At 34.9% G+C, this 20078-nt stretch overlaps 1 protein-coding gene across 7 annotated transcripts in view; it reads left to right on the top strand.

Moving 5' to 3' along the window:
* The window catches only part of TNNI3K (TNNI3 interacting kinase), a 265756-nt gene that overhangs the window by 13998 nt on the left and 231680 nt on the right, over positions 1 to 20078 (top strand). For all 7 annotated transcript variants that reach the window (XM_008525043.2, XM_070592131.1, XM_070592134.1 and 4 more), the window contains 3 exons: positions 80 to 165; positions 1279 to 1376; positions 19038 to 19148. In XM_008525043.2, coding sequence (XP_008523265.1) covers positions 80 to 165; positions 1279 to 1376; positions 19038 to 19148 — 295 coding nt within the window. The remainder of the gene's footprint in view (positions 1 to 79; positions 166 to 1278; positions 1377 to 19037; positions 19149 to 20078) is intronic.

The following is a 20078-nucleotide window of genomic DNA, read 5'->3' as shown; positions in this document are numbered from 1 at the left end:
TCCCATTTATAATTTTTCAAATGAAAAATAGCAAACTGAAAGATGAAATTTGTGATCATCTGTAAAATATTGTTTTCAGCTCTGATGATGCCTTCAGTAAAGTCAATTTAAATTACCGCACGGAAAATGGGCTGTCTCTACTTCATTTATGTTGCATTTGTGGAGGTAAGTGCTTGAAACTCAATAATTTATAAACTAGTTATATGTATCTCTGGCCAGTGATTTTAGCTGCTTAATAGTCTACAAGAGAATTCTGTTCATACTCAATTTTCTCTGTTGCTTTGCTCCTACATCCCTGATAAGCTTTAGTTGAACCAGACAGATATTCCAATTGATTTAGTTCTGAATTTAAGTTTCATTGTGTTCCCACCCTGAACTAAGTCACTTAGTTTGCTTGGAAATCAAAAAGGCGTTTTTCAGTATTAGAAATGGGCATGCCAGTCAAGGATTAGGTTAAATTCAGAAGCGCTTGAAGTGTTCCCCAAAATATCATCAAGTAATTGCTTCACAATCTACAGTAAGATATTTAGGAGGTAATAAATGCCAAAGATAAAATCTCAAAGTGAAGATTGATCAAAGTGAAGATTAAGAATTTAATTGGGCTCATATTTTGTTCTGTTATGTTCACTAATATCTCCCAAACACCAAGGATGGTGCCTGGCATATAGTAGGTATTCAGTAAATTTATTGAACTAATGAATGGCTAATATTTATTTTGTTAACCCAAACTAGTGTTCACTGAACTTGGCTTTTCAAATAGAACACTAATGTACAAGTATCAACTCTAACCATATCGCTTAACCATCCCTCCCAAACTAGCAGACTCTACTTAACAGATCTTCCTCCCAAATTTAAACATACTTTCCCAACCTTAGTCATATCCTCCAGATTTCTCTGATCTAAATAAGCTCTACAGCTAATGATGCTCTGGGAAATCCTGTACAACTAGATTTTTATCTAAGATTCCACTAACAGTTTATTGAGATGAATTTTTTCATGTTGTTATGTTTTAAGACCATCTGATGATGAGGGCATTAAATAAAAAATGTAAGACAAATGCATTAAAATATACAACATTGATACAAAGTTTTATGAGTGTAATAGAAATGTTCACTACTAAGTAAGGTTGTCAATTAATGGCAATCTAATGGCCTGCAGAACAGCAATCTGACATTTTCATACATCAGTGTGACATTTATCATTAAGTCAAAGAGAGATTTTAAAGTCACTTAGTCCACCCCCACAACAATTTAACCATTTTCCTCTTTTCTCTTTGAGGCAACAAGTCACATATTCGAACTCTTATGTTAAAAGGGCTCCGCCCATCTCGACTGACAAAAAATGGATTTACAGCCTTGCACTTGGCAGTTTACAAGGTATAACATTTTTGTTCCCATAAATACTGTATTAGGACCAAGGATGATGTGTATCTTTAAGCTTTTTCTTCTGCTTTTTTGGTTGACAAATTAATAGTCGTAGAAAACATTCAGAGTGACCAGAGTATTACATTATTGGATGGATTTTTCTCTTTATTGAGCAGGTACCATCTATATACCAGACACATACTTTTTTAATGCTGTCCATGTTTAACATTTAATTCTCACAAGAACCCTGCAAGTGAATGCTCTTAGTATCCCCAAGGTTACACGGTTAGCCGATGGTTAGCCAGGATGTGAAGCCTACCAGTCTGGTTCCCTCGCTGGAGCTCCTTACCAGGAGTCCAACTTGCCTCTGTGCAAAAAGTGAGGATGAAAGAAGCACATTGGAACTGCCTTCTTTTTCTGCATGTTTTCGTTAATAAAAAAAATATCTCTAGAGTTCCTGTTAGTTTCCTTCTTTTATTTCTCCTACATTTGCTTCAGTTGCTTGTTTCCTTACGTTAGTCCCTGTTTGCAACCTAATCTCAGTACCTGACCAGAAAGTAAATATGAAAGTGTATTGGAAAATTGGGATACTCAGAGTTGGCTTACATCCCTGAGATTGTCACAAATATATATTTATATATTATATAAATTGAATATAAATGTTCTTTCTCTAATTATAAGCTTCTACTTACTCTGTACTTATTATGAGCTAAATATCACACTAGGTATGATAGAGATTATTTCTTTGCTGAAATAAATTAGTCAGATGCATATTAGGGTTTATTTTGCAGAAAAGGAAACTGAAGAATAAATTTCGATATTTAGTAAATGTTAGAATAATGATTAGAATCAAGTACAGTTGGCTCATACTCCCAGATTCTCATTGTCATATTGCGTATTTTGTTCTTTTTCAATATTGTGTAATCTGTGACAGGATTTCATTTCAGTTTTGTATGTGCAGGTATGTGTGTGTATGTGTGGGGGGGTGGTAACTGTTTGTTCATATCAGGATCACTTTGCACTTCATCCCTCTCCTGACCTTTAGGGTTTATCACTGTGGAGGAAGAGAGCTATATTTTCCCGTGATTCAGATTCACATATTCCTGTGATTCACACTGCAAATGCTCTAATGCTCATCCTTTTTCATGCCCAGTCAATGCCTAGTCAATTCTTCTGATTCCTTCTGGGAGAAAGCATCAGTTAGGCCCTAATTTATCTTTAATACTTACTAATCATCCTGCAAAGCTTGAGTGGAGGCTGAGACCAGGGAGCAGGAAACAGTGTCTGAGGCTGGCTTTTCTGCTGGATGGCCGGTGGGGAAAGTAGAAGAGCTCTAAGGAATAGGAAGCAGGTGATGGATAGTCAAGGCCCTATGTGAAACCATGAATTCTGAATCTGTCTGTCTGGGAGATTCTTTCTATGTTAGTTCATTTTCCTAAGACTTAGCATGACACAACCGCACAAATGGGTTCTGAATGATTTAGTGCTACAGTCTTTAGGGAATATATTTCTTCCAACTCTGTTTATCACAACTAAATTTCCATTTATAGAGTTTTCTTTGCTCTATTTCTTCTGTTTTCTTATATTTTACAGAAGAATATATGAACTATAACTTTTTTGTAGCAAGTTGAAATAAATTTAGAATCTTAGGACACAAAATAGGCAAAAATTCTTTTTTAAAAGGCCGTAATAGAATGCATGGTTACTTTCCTTATTCTTTAACAAAGGCAAAAACAAATTAAATCTACCTCTCCGCTTTAAACACAGAAACAGTATAAAGTAGCCATTCACACTACCATCGCATTAAATCTAGTTCTAATTACCCCTTTCCTGAACTACTGCAATAAGTATCTAATTCATTTTGGGCTCCAGTTTCCTTCCCCCATATATATTTAACATATTTTTACTTTGATATTATTTCAAACAAAAAATTACCAGAATATTACAAGAAACTCCTGTATACACTTTATTCAGATTTACTAATTGTTTACATTTTGTCCCATCTCTGTTGTTATTCTATTTTTTTCCTGAACCATTTGAAAGTAAATTGAAGATTACATGCCCCATTACTACTAAATAATTCACTCTTTATTTCCTAAGAAAAAGGAAATTCACTTACATAATCACAATTATCAAAATCAGAAAATATAGCATTGATATGATACTATTATCTAATCTATAGTCCAAATTCAAATTTGGTCAGTTTTCCCAACAGTGTAATTTATAGATGTTTATTTTTTTCTGGTTTAGGATTCAATCCAGAATTATGTTTTCAGGTTTCTTGTTTCTGTAGTCTCCTTTAATCTGAAGGAGTTACTCTCCCTTTCCTTGCTTTCTTGATCTTAATATTTTTGATGCATACAGAAGAGTTATTTATATATACTTCTTTGGATTTTTTAAAAAAATATTGCAATTGAACTTTATTTTGTTCTTAACACTCACAAAATGAATACTGTAGTTTTCCCATCTTTCTATTGGCCACATCACAGCTCTTTCAGTTACATACCCTGGCATGCTGTGGTTGCTTCAGGGCTGGGTATTTTTTACCAACTGGGGCATCTCTGCTTTCATTAGTAAGAATGGAGCAGATGTTAATTTTTAATGCCGTGTGGATGATTAGCCCTCATACATATTTTGCTATGGTTTTCTTTATTTTTTTTCCTAAAGTTAGGTTTATTGCAATAAAATTTATACACAATAAAATTCACAATTTTAAGTGTATAATTTGATGACTCTTGAAAATGTGTATAATCATGTGCCATCATCACAGTCAGGATATAGGACTTTTCTATCATACACAAAACTCCCTCATACCTTTTTGGCGTTCAGTTCCCTCCTCTATCCCACTTGGGCTCTAAAAACCATTGATGTGTTCTCTATCACTAAAGTTTTCCCTTTTCTAGAATTTTATATAAATGCAATCCATTCAGTATGTTTTCTTTTATATATAGTTTCTCCCACTTATCATATTGTTGTTGAGATTCATCTGTATTGTTGTGTTCAATAATTCATTTCTTTTACTGCAGAGTAGTATTTCTTTATATGGATACACCACAATTTGTTTAACCATTCATCTGTTGATTGTTGATTCTTTCTAGATTTTGACTATTATAAATAAAGCTGTTATTAACATTCATGTACAAATCTTTGTTTGAACATGTGTTCTTATTTCTCTTGGGCAATAACTAGGAGTGGAATTACGGGGTCATATCATAACGCATGTTTAATTTTATAAGAAATTGCCAAAGTTTTTACCAAATTGGCTATCTCATTTTACGTTCCCATCAGCAGTGTATGAGAATTCTAGTTGTTCCACATCCTTGCTAACACTTGGTATGGTCAGTATTTTTTATTTTAGCCATTGTATTGAATGTATATTGCTATTTCACTATGAATAATTTGCATTTTTCATAATGAATAATGGAGATGAATAGATTTGCATGTGTTTATTTGTCACCAAATTTTTTTGGTGTAGTGTCTGTTTAAATTTTTTTCCCATTTTTAAATTTTGTTTATTGTTATCTTGAATTGTAAGGTATCTTTATATATTCTGAATACAGGTCCTTTGTTGGATATACATTTTGTAAAAATTTCCCCCAGTCATGGCCTGCCTTTTCATTTTCTTAACAATGTCATATAAAGAGCAAAAGTTTTCATGCATTATTTTTTAACTGATTAACTCTGTGTATTCTTAATATATCACAGGCGCTGCCTATTAATATTCACCTGCTTCATTTTAAACATAAAAACCTTCCATTTTCATCTTCATTCTTTGTACTGTTGCTCCCATATACATTACATCTATACATGTTATAAACTCCAATATATTTTAGAATTTTTCTGTTGAACACTCATGTATTTTAAAGAAAATATCTTTGGTTTTCCGCAAATTGATTGCAATAGTCCTATATATGATTTTCCCTGTATAATGCTTTTGGTAGTTCATTGACCTGCTTAAATTTGCAAGTTTGTGTTTTCATCAGATTCAGAAATCTTGACCATTACTTTTTCAAATATGTATGTTAGATTGTTTAATAATCTCCCACAGATGACCAAGTCTCTGTTCATTTTCTTCTGTCTTCTTTGTTTCTCTTCTCAAAATTCAATTATTTCTATTATTTGAATTTAAGTTCAAAGAGCAGTTCTCTGTCATCTCCCATCTGGTGCTAATCTACTAAGAATTATTCATTTCAGAGGTTGTACTTTTCAGTTCTAGGATTTCCACTTAGCATTAAAATATAATTTCAATTTCTCTGCTATGAGTACTCATCTCTTCCTTTATTTTTATACATTTTCCTTTAAATTCTCTAACCTATCATTAATGACTGCTTTAAATGCTTTATCTGTTGTTTCTAATGTCTGGATTATCTCAGTGTTTGTTTCTATTGAATGCTTTTTCTCTTGACTATATATCACGTTTTCTAGTTTCTTGACCTAGCTATTAAATTGTTATTACATGTTAGACATTATATATAATTTGTTATAGGAAATCTTCATCGTGTCATTTCCCTTTAAAGAGTGTTGAGATTTTTTGTTAGTTTTGTTTTGTTTTGGCAGGCACTCTCATTTTTGCTGGATTCACTTAATCTAGTCAGTCTTGATTTGATTTTTTGTTAGCATGGGTCTACTTCAGTTTTGAATTTAGCCTAATGGCATACCTCTTACGCTAGGATGTGGTCCTCACTCCTGAATATGGTTCTTACTCCTGAGGCATGGATTTTTGGTACCTTACCTGAATGCCCAAGCTACTCAGTAAAGTCCCTCTATTTAACTGGAACTGGCTGGAACTCCAAAATCTCCCAGCATGGCTTGACATCTGTTATCGTTACCATTCACCTTTCAGCCATAAATCAGGTGATCTCTTCTAGATCCTAGTCTTTCTCTGTGTCTATACAGCCCAAATCAAGAACCTATATTGAATTTCCATGTAAACTTTTGCAATCCTGTCTCTGTGCAGCTTCTTCTTCTGCTCAGTCATCCTGTTCTACAAATTACAGCCATTTTATAATCCCAGAAATCTGATCTTCATTCTCAACTCAGTAAGACAGCTGTGACAGAAAACTGTCTCAGGCAGAAAGCCAGAGCAATCATGGAATATTGTAGGGGCTCACTTTGTATCTTTCCTTTCTCTCAAAGATCACACTTCTTTGTTCATGTTCTTCAGTGCCTGAGAACAGTTGTGTCATATATTTTGTTCCATTTTAGAGATTTTACTTGTCAGTAGGGAAAGTCCATACAAGTTATTCTGTCATGGTCCCACCTTTTTTTTTTTTTTTTTTTTTTGATGAAAAAGATTCTCCCTGAGCTAATCTGTTGCCAATCTTCCTCTTTTTGCTCGAGAAAGATTGTCCCTCAGATAACATCTGTGCCAATCTTCCTTTATTTTTTTTTGTATGTGGGATGCTTCCAAAGCATGGCTTCACAAGTGGTGTGTAGGTCTGCACCAAGAATCCAAACCCACGAACCCTGGGCCACCAAAGCAGAGGGTGCGAATAGACAACTATACCACAGGGCCAGCCCCCTCTATTTTTTGATTGCTTCCAAAACGGTCTGCATAAGACACAAATCAATGACATCAATGTTCTGTTTAAAACTTTCTGTTGTCACCCATTTCCTGTTTAATAAAATTCAAACTCCTGAATAAGAGATTGAAGATTCTTTAATTCAGGATTTTGTTGAAATTACTTTCCAGAGTCTTTTCGTGCAGTCTCTGCCCTCCCAACCCTAATGATTTTCAAATTTAATATGCATGTGAATCATATGGTACCTACATGTTTAAAATGGATATTTTCTCTCCATCTCATCCCAATCTAATTTGGTACATCTAGGATAGGCGGGGAGTCTAAATTTTTAACAAACAGCTAGGCAATTTTGAACCAAGAAGTCTAGGGCTACTGGTGAAGATCACCGCTTAAGTCTTACAACTCAAATTATGTCAGAAGATCAACAGCATTGGTCTCAAATGAGAGATTTTTAGGAATGCAGAATCTCACTCTCTGCCCCCACCCTACTCTAGCAGAGGGTGCTTTTTTTTTTTTTAAACCTCAGCTGACATATTTGCAGGCTAATATTTGAAAAGCACTGTTCTGGATTACTCCATTCGTTTGGTCAAGCACTTTCACACTTCAGTGTTTTTATTCTTGTTATTTCTTCTCCCTAAATATCTTTTTATTTCTTTTCTTGATAAAAAATTGTTAGTTATGTTAAAAAATAATAAATAAATGTTATTTATTTAAAATTAAGATAAATTTAGCCTTCTTGAACTTCCGAGCAGATTTTATTGTACTTTTTTTGGGTTTCGATTACAAATTCACGTTCTTTTTTATTACAACGGTTATTTGTGTATTTTAATGTTTCACATGTTGTTCTGTGAACTTTGAGCATTGAGAGTCTTTTTCTTTCATTCCTCAGTGTATAAGACCTGTAAAAGGTCCTTGATAAATACTCTTGAGAAATTAATGAGTATCTAAACATTAGCACAAACAACTCTTTGTATTTATTGATGTAATAAAGCTTAATAGAGACTGCCAGCCTAGAAGCTAAACTATTCCTGTTCATCTCTCAGTTCTGAGACTTACTAGCTGTACGTCTTTTGGCAAATTACTCTCTCCCTCTGTCTCTCGAAAGTAGAGCAAATAGAATTATCTACTTCACTGAGTGGTTTAGAGTTTGAAAAAGGACGAATCATATGCAGTACTTAGCAAAATACCTGGCACATAATAAGTACTCAAGTATTAGTGTTGAGCTTTCCTTTCAACAAACATTTATTGGAGATTTAATGTGTCAACCATTTTATACAGAAAATCAAAAAGAAGCAGACCATGTCTTCTGGAACATTAACATTCTAAAGAGAGGAGACTATGTAACCTAATAACATCAAAACAATGGGATCTATACTTAGATCAATGGACTCCAAACATTTTTTATCATGTGCCATATAAACATTAGCACCTCGAAGTGTATATATTTGTTCATAAATTATAATCATGAATAAAACTCACCAGCTAAAGGCAAAATACACTGTTTGGCAAACAGCGTTAAAATTTGTGGCCGTAAATCCGTATTTCAAATATTCTTTTTGATAATATCAAAATATTTTGATAAATTTATTTTCAAATATTATTAGATTCATTTCACCTGGAAATTTGGATTACAAAAAGCTCAGATTAGTAGAAAGAGAAATACCAGCTCTGCCAGTTTTTCTTCTTCTTACATTAGTAATATATATTTGACCTGTGATTTCTTCACAGGAATCTTTTAAAGATAATCTGCCATTTTTTTAAGGATTGATTCAGTTAAAATTAGGTATTAAAATGTATAAATCTACTTAATTTGACTCACATAAACTATAATGTGTAGTCATGTACTAAATGCTTAAATAAGAATGAGGGGTAACTCTCAACTCCTCTCCGTTTGGAATTCCAAGTATTTATTTATTATACTTTGGGTACTGTATGTGACATATGACTAACTGATATATGAACTAAGACCACTAGTGCAAATTTTTATGTTAAATATTAGTAAAATTTTATCATCTTTAAATATAAGTAAATGTAAATAGAATTTATACTATTTTCTTTTTGCACGCTAGTGAATTTTCTTACAAGATTCCTGCATAATTGCATTCCACTTTGGGGCATATTTCTTTAGATGGTATCTGAGTTGTACTCCTAAAATGAAACACAAGACTTTGGGGAAAAAATTGAGATTTATATAGTTTCAAAGATCTTAAATAAAAATGTTAATGAACAGAGGCTTATTAGAACATCTAATTTAACCTCACACATACCTCTCTTTCAGTACACAGACAAACCACTTGATGAAATTTCTTTAATGAACGGAAAGTAGCGTTTTGATTCTTTGGTTTTTATTTTTTTTTTAAGATTTCATATGATAAAAGCAGATGTTGAATGGTCAATTATTCCATTCTACAGATTTCTATCAATACCTCATTCCAATCATTCAGAAGGAGTCATTTTATTTATTTATTACAAAGGGGAAGGTAAAGGAAGGAGGGAAAAATTTTTTATACGCCTATGTCTGTCTGGCTCCCCAGATCTAAACACACCATGCCTATCAGAAAACCCCGTGCTTTCTATTCATGGTGATTCATAGCCTGGAAACTATTGTATCCTTTTTTTTCCCTGATTTTTTTCTTCCTTAGCACACGTATATGATTGTAAAGTGGAGTTTTTTTCAACTATCCTAAAATCCAGGACCCAAAGCATGTGTTTCATAGTTTCTGAATCCTCTTTCTATTTAGGCCAAAATTTCTCTGCCTTGGCATTACTGACATTTTGGGTTGGATAATTCCTTGTTGTTGGGGGCTGTCCTGTGCATTTTAATACATTAGCAGCATTCCTGGTCTCTGTTCTCTAGATACCAGGAGGCACCTCTCCCATCCCCAGTTGTGACACTAAAAATATCTACAAATATTGCCCCTGGGGACAAAAGTCACCCCCAGTTGAGAACCACTAATTTAGAGGGCAAAGTAAATTAATATTTTTTAAAAATTCAAGTTGTCTTTTTATCTGAACAAGTTTCCTAATTACAGATTGCATTTTCCCCAAATGAGAATTTGTCAAGATAATAATAAATTTTTTGATGAAAAAAAATTCTCAAAAAAAAATGAATCTCACTGTTTGCATACTTAACTAAATCCTTCAGTTAATTGCAACTTTTAAACACTGTTTAATACTTGATCCTCACTTTAAGGAGCTAGAGAACATTTATACCCACAAATTAGAGCAATCATTAAGATGGATTTTTTTATACTCACATTTCTTCTTAGTAACTAAATATTTCATAATCTCTTTCTAAATTGCCATGTTCTCAATAAAATGTTAATAGGATACTGACTGAAGATGTTAACTTATCTTTCAATTCTTGTATTAGCCAGCAACACTCCCTGGAGAACCCTCCCTGACCCCTCCCATGGCTGGGTTGGGTCCCCCGCCGATGAACTCTCTTGGTCCCTATACTTACCTTATCACACTGTGAATGAAGCTATATTTAATTACTTGATTACTTTTCTACATCTTCCTCTAGATTAGGGGTCACAAATCCCATATGACTTCAGGAATGAGGCAGGTAACATAAATGACTGAAGGTGTCAGGTAATATCACAACGTTAAATGGGAATTCACACAGAGACTCAATGTTTTTGAGATATAAGAAATGGTGGATACTGTGGTAAATTAGAGAACTTATGCCCCACATAAAGGGAGCAGTCACTACTAGCTCCAGCTCATCGTTGCCACGTAGGAATGGAAGCCCAGTATTGCCCAAAATTTCAGAGAACCAGTTATTGTGTGAAGTTCCTTGATATTCAAATGTTGGCCATTAATCCAAAATTTTAGTTGTAAATACTGTGCAGGCCAAACCACATACACATTTCCCCTTGTGGCTGGCTTGTAATCTCCAATAGGAATTATGAACATCACCACAGCAGGGACCAGATCAAAATTGCTTATCATCTTATTCTGAGCACTTGGAACAATTCCTGGTGTATATTCATCAAAAAGTACATGTTACATAAATAAATCAATAAAGTTATCATTCTCTGGTGACTAGGAAGGAAAAAAGTACTTCAAAGGAGGAAGAATAATGTTGATATTGGACAAAATATTGTCCTATTTTGGCCATTAGAATTGGAAATTAGGAAATTGTCAGATAAGGGATATTTTAGTGAATTTCTGGGAGTAGAAATTACAAAAATGGGTTGAAAGTAAATGGAGTTAGGAAAATGGAGGCAGTAAACATTGATTGCTCTTTCAAAAGGCAAAAGATTGGGCAGTATCTTGAGGACTGGCAGGATAACAGGAAGATTTCTACAACAGTTTTTCAATCTTTTTAGAGTCTTGTCCCTTTGGATAAACATATAAATTCACACTCTGTTTAAATGTTTTTCTTTAATTTTGAAATAAATAAAATGTAAGTGAAAGTACATTAAAGAAATTATAATATTCTTCTTCTTCTTCCTTTTTTTTTTTTTGATGAGGAAGATTGTCACTGAGCTAACATCTATGTCAATCTTCCTCTGTTTTGTATGTGGGATGCCACCACAGCATGGCTTGATGAGCAGTGTGCAGTTCTGCACCCAGGATCCGAAACCACGAACCAGAGCCACGCAAGTGGAGCCATGAACTTAACCAGTATGCCGCCGACTGGCTGCCACTTTGTTTTTTAAACAGTGTGTATTTGCATTCCCCCAAACCCTAGAGATTATGATGAGCCTCTCCCTGCTAAATCATCACTACACCATTGAATGAGAGGACAAGTACAGTCAAAGGCCAATTGGAAGCACCCACAGGAAGAAAGTGATAATGGGGAACCAGAAAGTAGAAGAAGGGTCAACCGAGGTGATGAGAAAAAATAGGTCAAAAGCAAATTTGAAGGCATTACCCAGGAAAGAGTACAGGTTATCAATCAAAAAGTGTGTTCCTTCTCTCTTTTCTTTCTTTTTTTTCAAAATTTCAAACAAAGTCAAGTATTTCCACCATACTGAGGACTTTAATAATTGATATCTTTTGTGAAGATAAATTCAGAATTGTTTCAACAAGAGGCATGTAGGTGTGAACCTTCGTGAGCAGTTATTTTTGTACTGATTAATGGCTCCTTTCATTGGAGGTGTCTATGATGCATGAAGCAGCTCTAGTCCATTAAATTTTAATGCCTGGAACTAAAGACATTTTATGCTGAAGCCCTGCGTAGTCTCTTGTCCTAGAAGAAACCTTAATATTCTTGAAGACTACAAAACTGCTTTTATTACTTTTTTCCTTACAAACACAAGCAGGCTGTACAAATTGCCCTACTGGGTAAATTGGGTTGATGAAGAAAAAACTACTTAGATAAACAATTATTAAAATACTCATGCATAGATCTCTATTTTCACACCCAGAAGTTCATTCTTCTTTTCGAACGAAGTTCAGCTCTGCCTTGGAGTTTGAGAAGACGCTTTAGTGAACCTTAGAATATTAAAGGTGGATGGGATATTACAGAAAGCAATTTAGTCCGACTGAGATCTTACAGGTGAAGAAATTGAGGTATTACATGATTAAACATCTTTGGGGACAGACTGAGACATAAAGTGAATATTCTCATAGACTTAGGCCAATCCTGGGGGTAATACATTTACTATAAATATATAAACTTAACATTTGTAAAGATCTTGAGTTTACAAACATTTGCACACACACTATGCCTTTTGATTCTTGATTGATTGATACTATTATTATCTCTGTTTTGCAACAAAAGAAACAAAAACCCACAGCTCAAGAGGCTAAGAAACATGTCCCAAATGTAGGAAGTGGCCATCAGGATGCAAACAGAGGTTTGCTTTACTATATTAGTCTGTGCCCTATCTAGTTTCGTTAAGGTTTATTTCTAGGAAAAAGAATGTAAGGAAGTAAACAAACAGAAATGATGACAGTGATTATATGATAATACTACAAGTTATTAAATTATTTATTCCTTTATTTTCTACATTTTCTACTACGAGATGTTCTGGTTATCTATTGAGATGTAAGAAACTTAGTCCTCTAATACAACAATCATTTTATTATTCTCATGGCTTCTCAGTTCAGAAATTCAGACAAGATACAGTGAGGATGGCTTGATTCTTCACCATATTTAGGACCTCAGCTGAGAAGACATGAATGACTGGGGGTAATTCCATCAGCTGGGGAACTGGAATCCTCTGGAGGCTTCACATCTGGTGCCTTGGCTGCGATGACCATAAGGCTGGCCTTAGCTGGGTCATTTCACTGGGGATCCTTTATGTGGTATGTAGCCTCTCCACGTGGCCTGGGCTTCCTTATAGCATGGCTGCCTCAGTTTAGTCAACTTCTTACATGGTAGCTCAGAGCTGTATGAGCAAGTTTTCCAGAAAACAGTGAGGAAGCTATGTGGCTTTCTATGACCTAGCATTGGAAGAAGCATAGTTCACTTCTGCTACACTATTTTGGTCACAACCTACCCAGATTCAAGGAGAAGGGACACAGATTTCATATATAAATAGGAAGATTGTAAATGAATGGTTGCCATGTTTTAAAACTTCCAGGGGACATATTTCCATAATCAAAAGGAAGTAAATTTTACACATTAAAAAGTCCCAGTTTAATTTTTACTCTGGAATAGAATGGGCAAAAACACTCGTTAATATATATGTATTTTTTTTTTAGTTTATGTAATTTGGTGGTAGAGAATCTGATCTCTCTGACACTAATGGTTACTTATCTTGGCTTTATCCATAGTAACAATCACAGAGCAAACAACAGGCAGGATATTAGATGCTGTGTTAGAATTTTATGAATAGTACAAAGTTGGAGTTGCTATCATTACCAAAGTTTCCATCCATTTACATAAATCTTTGGAGGTCTATGGTACCCCAAATCTTATTTTTTCAAAGATATGTCTGGACTGATTTTTTATCCAGGCCTCACTCTTCCACACATGGATTTTCTTTTGTTTAAAAATAGTAAATATTGTACACATGACTGCATTACAAAGGTTTATTTACCTCACACTTGAGATTGCTTTTCTGTGTCCTATTGAATAATAATGATGTAAATTTAGCTAACAGTGTGTGCCGGAAAATCTGTCAGTACCTCCAGAAGACTATTCCCTATGGAAGTCCTAAGAGTCTTTCTTTGAAAAAATTTACCCTTAGGGGCCGGCCCCGTGCCCGAGTGGTTAAGTTCCTGCTCTCCATCCACTGAGGTGGCCCAGGCTTCGGATCCTGGGCGCGGACATGGCACTGCTTGTCAGGCCACGGTGAGGCGGTGTCCCACATCCCACAACTAGAAGGACCTGCAACTAAGATACACTACTGTGTACGGGGGGGTTTGGGGAGATATAGCAGAAAAAAAAAAAAAAGATTGGCAACAGTTGTTAGCCCAGGTGCCAATCCTTAAAAAAAAAAAGGGAAGATTGGCAACAGTTGTTAGCCCAGGTGCCAATCTTTAAAAAAAAAAAAATTTACCCTTAGATACTTGTTGTAAACTGTAGAGTGCGAGCAATAAGTGCGATCAGCTTTATAATATTTAAAATTTGCCTAGTGTTTTTATTTTATGTGAATATTCTTTCCAGGAGGTACATATCATATTGCTGACTTTTAAAATTATTCCATTAGGACACAATATTCCTGTAGAGTAGGGGAGAAACTTTTGGGACTTGTCAGTTAAATACAACACAAGTACACCCACTCAAGTTTTTCCTTGAGATTGGAACCAAGAAAAGATCAGCTAACACACCATGGAAAGTGAAAAGTGAAGCTTGGATTTTGGAGCCGAACAGACCGAAGTCTGTATCTAGTTCCAACGCTTTACAAACTATTTTAGGTTCTACAAGTACTTTAAATTCTTTGAGCCTGACTGTCGTCAGCCATAAATAGCGATAGTAATATTTTCCTCATAGGTGAAGCTTGAAAGACATAATCTAGACGAAACGTTTGCCATGGTACTTACCCCATGGTAAGCAATTTACAAGCAGCAGCGATTGTTTTATTACATTCTCTGTAGCATGGCTTGGTAAGATAAAAGTTCTATTTTTATAGTATTTAGTTTAAAAGTATTTAGATCAGTCAGAGGTCAACTTGAGAAATCCAACTAAGACATGAGAGGATAATCTAGTACTTCTAACTTTAGACTTCACCATTTGCCCATTCTGAAGAAATCGTAACATATTTTCTCTTAAATTCCACAAATTTTGGCTAAATAAGAAAATACAAAGTCAGCTGAGGGAAGGATGAATGTGTGTTTACTAGAATCTGCCTGATGGATATATACTTCATATGCTCCATGATTAATGTTTAATTTATTTTAACTTAGCCTAGTACAGTGCTTGTCGTAAGGTAAACAGTTATTAATAAATATTCATCGAATTAAAGAGTATCCATCTTTCTACAGATTTGTATGAGTTCTTCATATATTAAATATACAAACCACTTGTCAGTTTTACATATTGTGAATATTTCTCCAATTTGTCATTTACCTTATAATGTTGTGTTTTTTAAATACTTTCATTTGCTCAAATTTATCATATTTTCCCTCTATTTTTAAAAATGATTCTATGTGTAAAAAGACTTTGTCCACTTCCCTGCCTTTAAATGCCTGCCCATTTGCAGGGAAAAATGCCTTAAGGTGATGTCTTTCCTATTTATCTCAGAGACTACCCATGTCTTTAGCCCTCACCATTCAAAATTAAAGGTTATTGGTGGGGTTAGAGTTAACTCCTATGAATTATTTTTTCTAGAGGAGGCAAAGCTAGTAGACATTTCCTAATTTTCAGTACTGGAAATTTCAGAGTTTTCTTATGTTTTATTCCTTTGATTATTTCAGTAACTAGTGAAGCAGAGGAAGTGAAGTTGTATGGAGGAGGTAAAGGGAAAGGAGAAAGGGGAGCTAGATGATGGAGTCACGTTGCAGTCTTATCTGGAAGTTTCCGGTGAGGACTATACTGAGCCCCAGACTTCCAGGTCCAATGGTAATCAGCTTATTGAGCAGTGTTTTGCCAGGTACCTTGTAAGTGCTTTATATGTATTATCACATCAGTTGTGGATACAGAGTTTATGTGTATCACATTAGATGGATACATTTATTGTCCCCCTTTTATTATAACCAAGAAATTAGTGTAAAGGGTTATATAACACCTTGCATTAGCAGAGCTGGGATGTTAACTAGGGAGGCTACTTCTAGTACCCACAATCTTAACCCTGCATTGTAAGCATCTCGAACTTAACATGTGAAAAATGAAACATTTTATTTCTACCTCAAAAACTACTTCCTGCTTCTTCCCTATCTCAGTTTCATGTCATTCCCCTGCTATCTATTGCACTTGGAAAAAATCCAAACACCCGATACCATGGCCTGCAAGGTCCTACAAGATCAGATGTCTTTGACCTCATCTTTAACATTACTTTTCCCTTCCTTTTTCTTTTTAACCTTGTACTCAACAGTGACCTTCAAACACACTAAGCTTATTTCCATCTCAGGACTTTTTCACTAACTACTCCCTGTGCTTGAATGCCCTTCCTTGAAATTGTGGCTTTGATTTCTCTTTTCTGGTATTTACCATTTATTTCAAAGGTCACCTCCTCAGTGAAGCTTTCCCTGACCACTCAATTTAAAGTAGTTGCTTTATCATTGACTGTTTTATCTCATAGCCATTGGTACTTTATGATACTTTATATAATATGTTCTTATTTGTTTAATTTCTCTCTCTCTCCTCTCACATATACTTAGTAGAAATATAAGCTCCATGAAGGCAAGGATTTAACTATCTTACTCACTGCAGTGTCCCTACTGCTCAGAACAATGTTTCACACACCATATAGGCTCAATAAATATTTGTTGAGTGTATGAAAGTTTTATTGAAAAGGAGAATGATGTGATCAAAACTGTGTGTAAGAAAATTTATCTGGTAGCAATGTGGAGGATGCACTGCAATGAGAAAAGTCTTAGTCAAGGAGACGAGTTAAGAGGCTGTGTAAAGTGGAGGGTGATGTTAAAGATAAGGAGAAGAAATTTGAAGAGTGCTAGTGAGTTAAAACCAGCAGAATTCTGAAACTGAGTTGAAGGAACTCAAGGTCATTTGGAATAAGAAAGTGCCATTAATATGAATAAGGAATGCAAGGAGATGAAAGATCACACTTTGAAAATTATGAATGGTATTTACAAGAGAACATTTGAATTTTCAATCTGAGATGTCATGTGTAGGCAGGATATATGGGATTTGGACATAGCAGAGAAGTCAGGACCGAAGATGAAGTCATCAGATTGTGTAGGAATTATCAAAGGTGGCATTTAGAATGAGAAAATGGTTTGTGGCTAAACTCCTAAACCACTCACTTTTTGTAGACAGACAGAAACAAAGAAGAGGCAAAGAGAAGGAAACAAGAAATATATGGTTTTAGGAAAGCAAAAGAGATAGGATTTCGAGAAGAGATGTTCTGACTATAGAGAGGAGGAAGATGATCGACATTGGATTTAGTAAACAGAAGGTTACCTTCTGAAACTAAGGAGGTGACTTCAGGACAGTGGTGAGGTCCTTATGTCTTAGATGGAAGAAACAGGCATGGTGTCTTCTCTTAATATTACAAGACAAGGAAGAAGGGAGAATAAATTTGCCTTTGTGAGAAGGGATAGTATGAGAAAAAGCAAGGTTCAATGTGTAAGGAGTATGGTGAGCTCAGGATTTGTGCAAGATTTGGGTGTACATAGCTAGAGATTACTAAGAAATGAAATCCGAGCTGTCAGTAGTGTTGATAACTTTCCAGAATCTTGGAAAATGAAGGCAAAGAGGGGGATAAAATTAGCGTAGATTCGGTGGAAAAAATGGTGGCTTTTTTTTAGAATAGAAAATAGTCTATAGACTGAGCAAGGAGGAGCCAATGGAACAGAAAAAGAAGACAAAAATCTTTATTTAACTTTCTTGGTAAACCAAGCATATAGAGTGGAAGAATTGGAAACTATAACCTTAATTTTTCTATTTGAAGTTCTTTATCAAAGTTTTTTTCGCTTTTTTATAACTTCTCCTAGACTTTCATTTATGTGTGGCAGCATTAAGAAACCTAACCTTGTTTTTTAATGGGAGGATTTTCTTAACCTACAGCGTTTGAAGTTATATGTACGTGCATGGGAATATTTTCCTAACCAACGGTATTTGAAATTATATGTAAAAGCATAAATCCAACAGCCTAGCCTGTGAAGATTTGACTTTCTTGCCACTGGATGTGTTTGAGATGTTGATGGGCCAAGTATTATAGAAGTTGAGGTTTGAATTCTTCCTTTGGGGGAGAGGATTCAACATGAAGCCTTTCTTTGCACTCTCTTCCAAGTATGGGGTTTTATGACTATGTGACCCTCCACATCACTCCTTTGAGTGTTCTGACTTATAAAATGAGGTTTATAAGAGTAATCTTTCATATGATTGTTTAAAGAAATGTTTAGTTTTTAATTTGCTTTTTTATAGACAACTATTTTTGAAGTCCTACCATGTGCTAGGTTTAAACAAATGAATGCACATAAAGGTTAATTACGTAATAAAAATTCAATGTATGTTAATTGCTATTAATATTATTAAAAAGTTCCGCATCTCTCTAAAGACAGAAATGCAATGCAAATTATAGTGTGAAGAAAGTAAGGATCACTTTGGTCATTGCATAAATTATTCTAACTTAAAGGCTTAAATGATGCTTCAAACATTTCCGCTGTTAAATGAGTCAAGTTAAGAAAGACACTACTGATTAAATATGTATAGGACCCATGGCATGTATGTATTAGAGAAGAAGCAATTACCGAAGTATCGAGAAATGGTCCACTGCAGTCAGTTCCACAGTGCAATTGCAAAGGAAAGCACACTTAGTGGAGTGACCTACATGTAAGTTTGAGTTGAGTTTCCAAGAGCCTCACCGTAGGTAAATGTCCTTTCTGTCTTTCATGGTCAAGTGGTGGAGGATTTATTGTAACTGAACAGCCCTGTCATTTGTTCCTACATTTCAACCATCTGAGAGCTGCTCGCTGCTATCCTATGTGCCCTTATGCCAGAAATCAAATTTAAGTTTTCTGTGAGCACCTAAACTGGCTGACAGTCAGGGAATCAATAAATCCTGTTGCACAGTGTTCAAACCTGCTATTAGCAGAAAAGTAACACTAAAGATGTGTTTCCTTACAGGATAGTGCAGAACTGATTACTTCCCTGCTTCACAGTGGAGCTGACATACAGCAGGTTGGGTATGGCGGCCTCACTGCCCTGCATGTTGCTGCAATAGCTGGTCACCTGGAGGTAAGTCACACCTTGGTTACCTGTAGAAACAAACCTGCCTCTTTGGATTCCTGTTCTCAACTGTTTTCAAATACTGGCTTTTGAGATTCAAGGAGCCAGTTTATTTTTTAGCTACCAAACACACACATTTATTTTAAAGATCAAATTAAGCTAAATAAATTATTTTGGTGGTCAGTTCAGTCTATTTTGCTAAAGCGTAATCAAATGTCAATGAATATAAGGATGACTGGATATACAGAGACTCCATGGCAGTGATTAAGAGCATAGGTTTTGGAGTCAGGCAGCTCACTTTCCACCACTTACTGTGTTTACCTCAACAAGTTACTGTACCTCATGACATCTCTGTTTTCTTCATTTATAAAGTAGAAATAGTAATAGGCCTATTGTAATGATTAAATTAGATAATCCATATAAAGCATTTTTCAGATTGCTTCATACAGAGTACTCAATGAAAGATCATTCATTTGTTCATTCACTCATTCATTATTTGATTTGTTAAGTATCTATTATGCATCAGATATTGTTCTATTTCCTGAGGTGACAGTAGCAAGAAAGACAGGCAATATCTCTGTTTTCTTGGAGTTTAGTTGTAGAGAGCAAGATAGACAATAAATACAAATATTATATAAGGTCAGTTAGTAGTGAGTACTAGAAAAGTAATAAAATGAGGTAAAACGAAAACAGAGTGGAGAAGTAGGCACCATTTTAAATAAACTATATAGTGAAGCTATATGTAATATAAATAATAGCACATGCTAAGGCCTTGAGGCAGAAAAGAGCTAGGTGTGTCTGAGGAGCATGAGTGAGCCAAATTATTAGTTTGGCATGAGCTGGAGGTAGAGCAATGGAGATGAGGTCAGATGGATGGTTACAATAGATTACAGTGTTTTAAAGACTATGGGAAGGACTTTGGATCTTGTTCTAAATTTA

Source organism: Equus przewalskii, chromosome 24 (assembly GCF_037783145.1).
Source record: "Equus przewalskii isolate Varuska chromosome 24, EquPr2, whole genome shotgun sequence".
Lineage (NCBI taxonomy): Eukaryota > Metazoa > Chordata > Mammalia > Perissodactyla > Equidae > Equus > Equus przewalskii.
The sequence above is the reverse complement of the archived record's forward strand: the minus strand, read 5'-3'. Positions and strand labels throughout refer to the sequence as shown.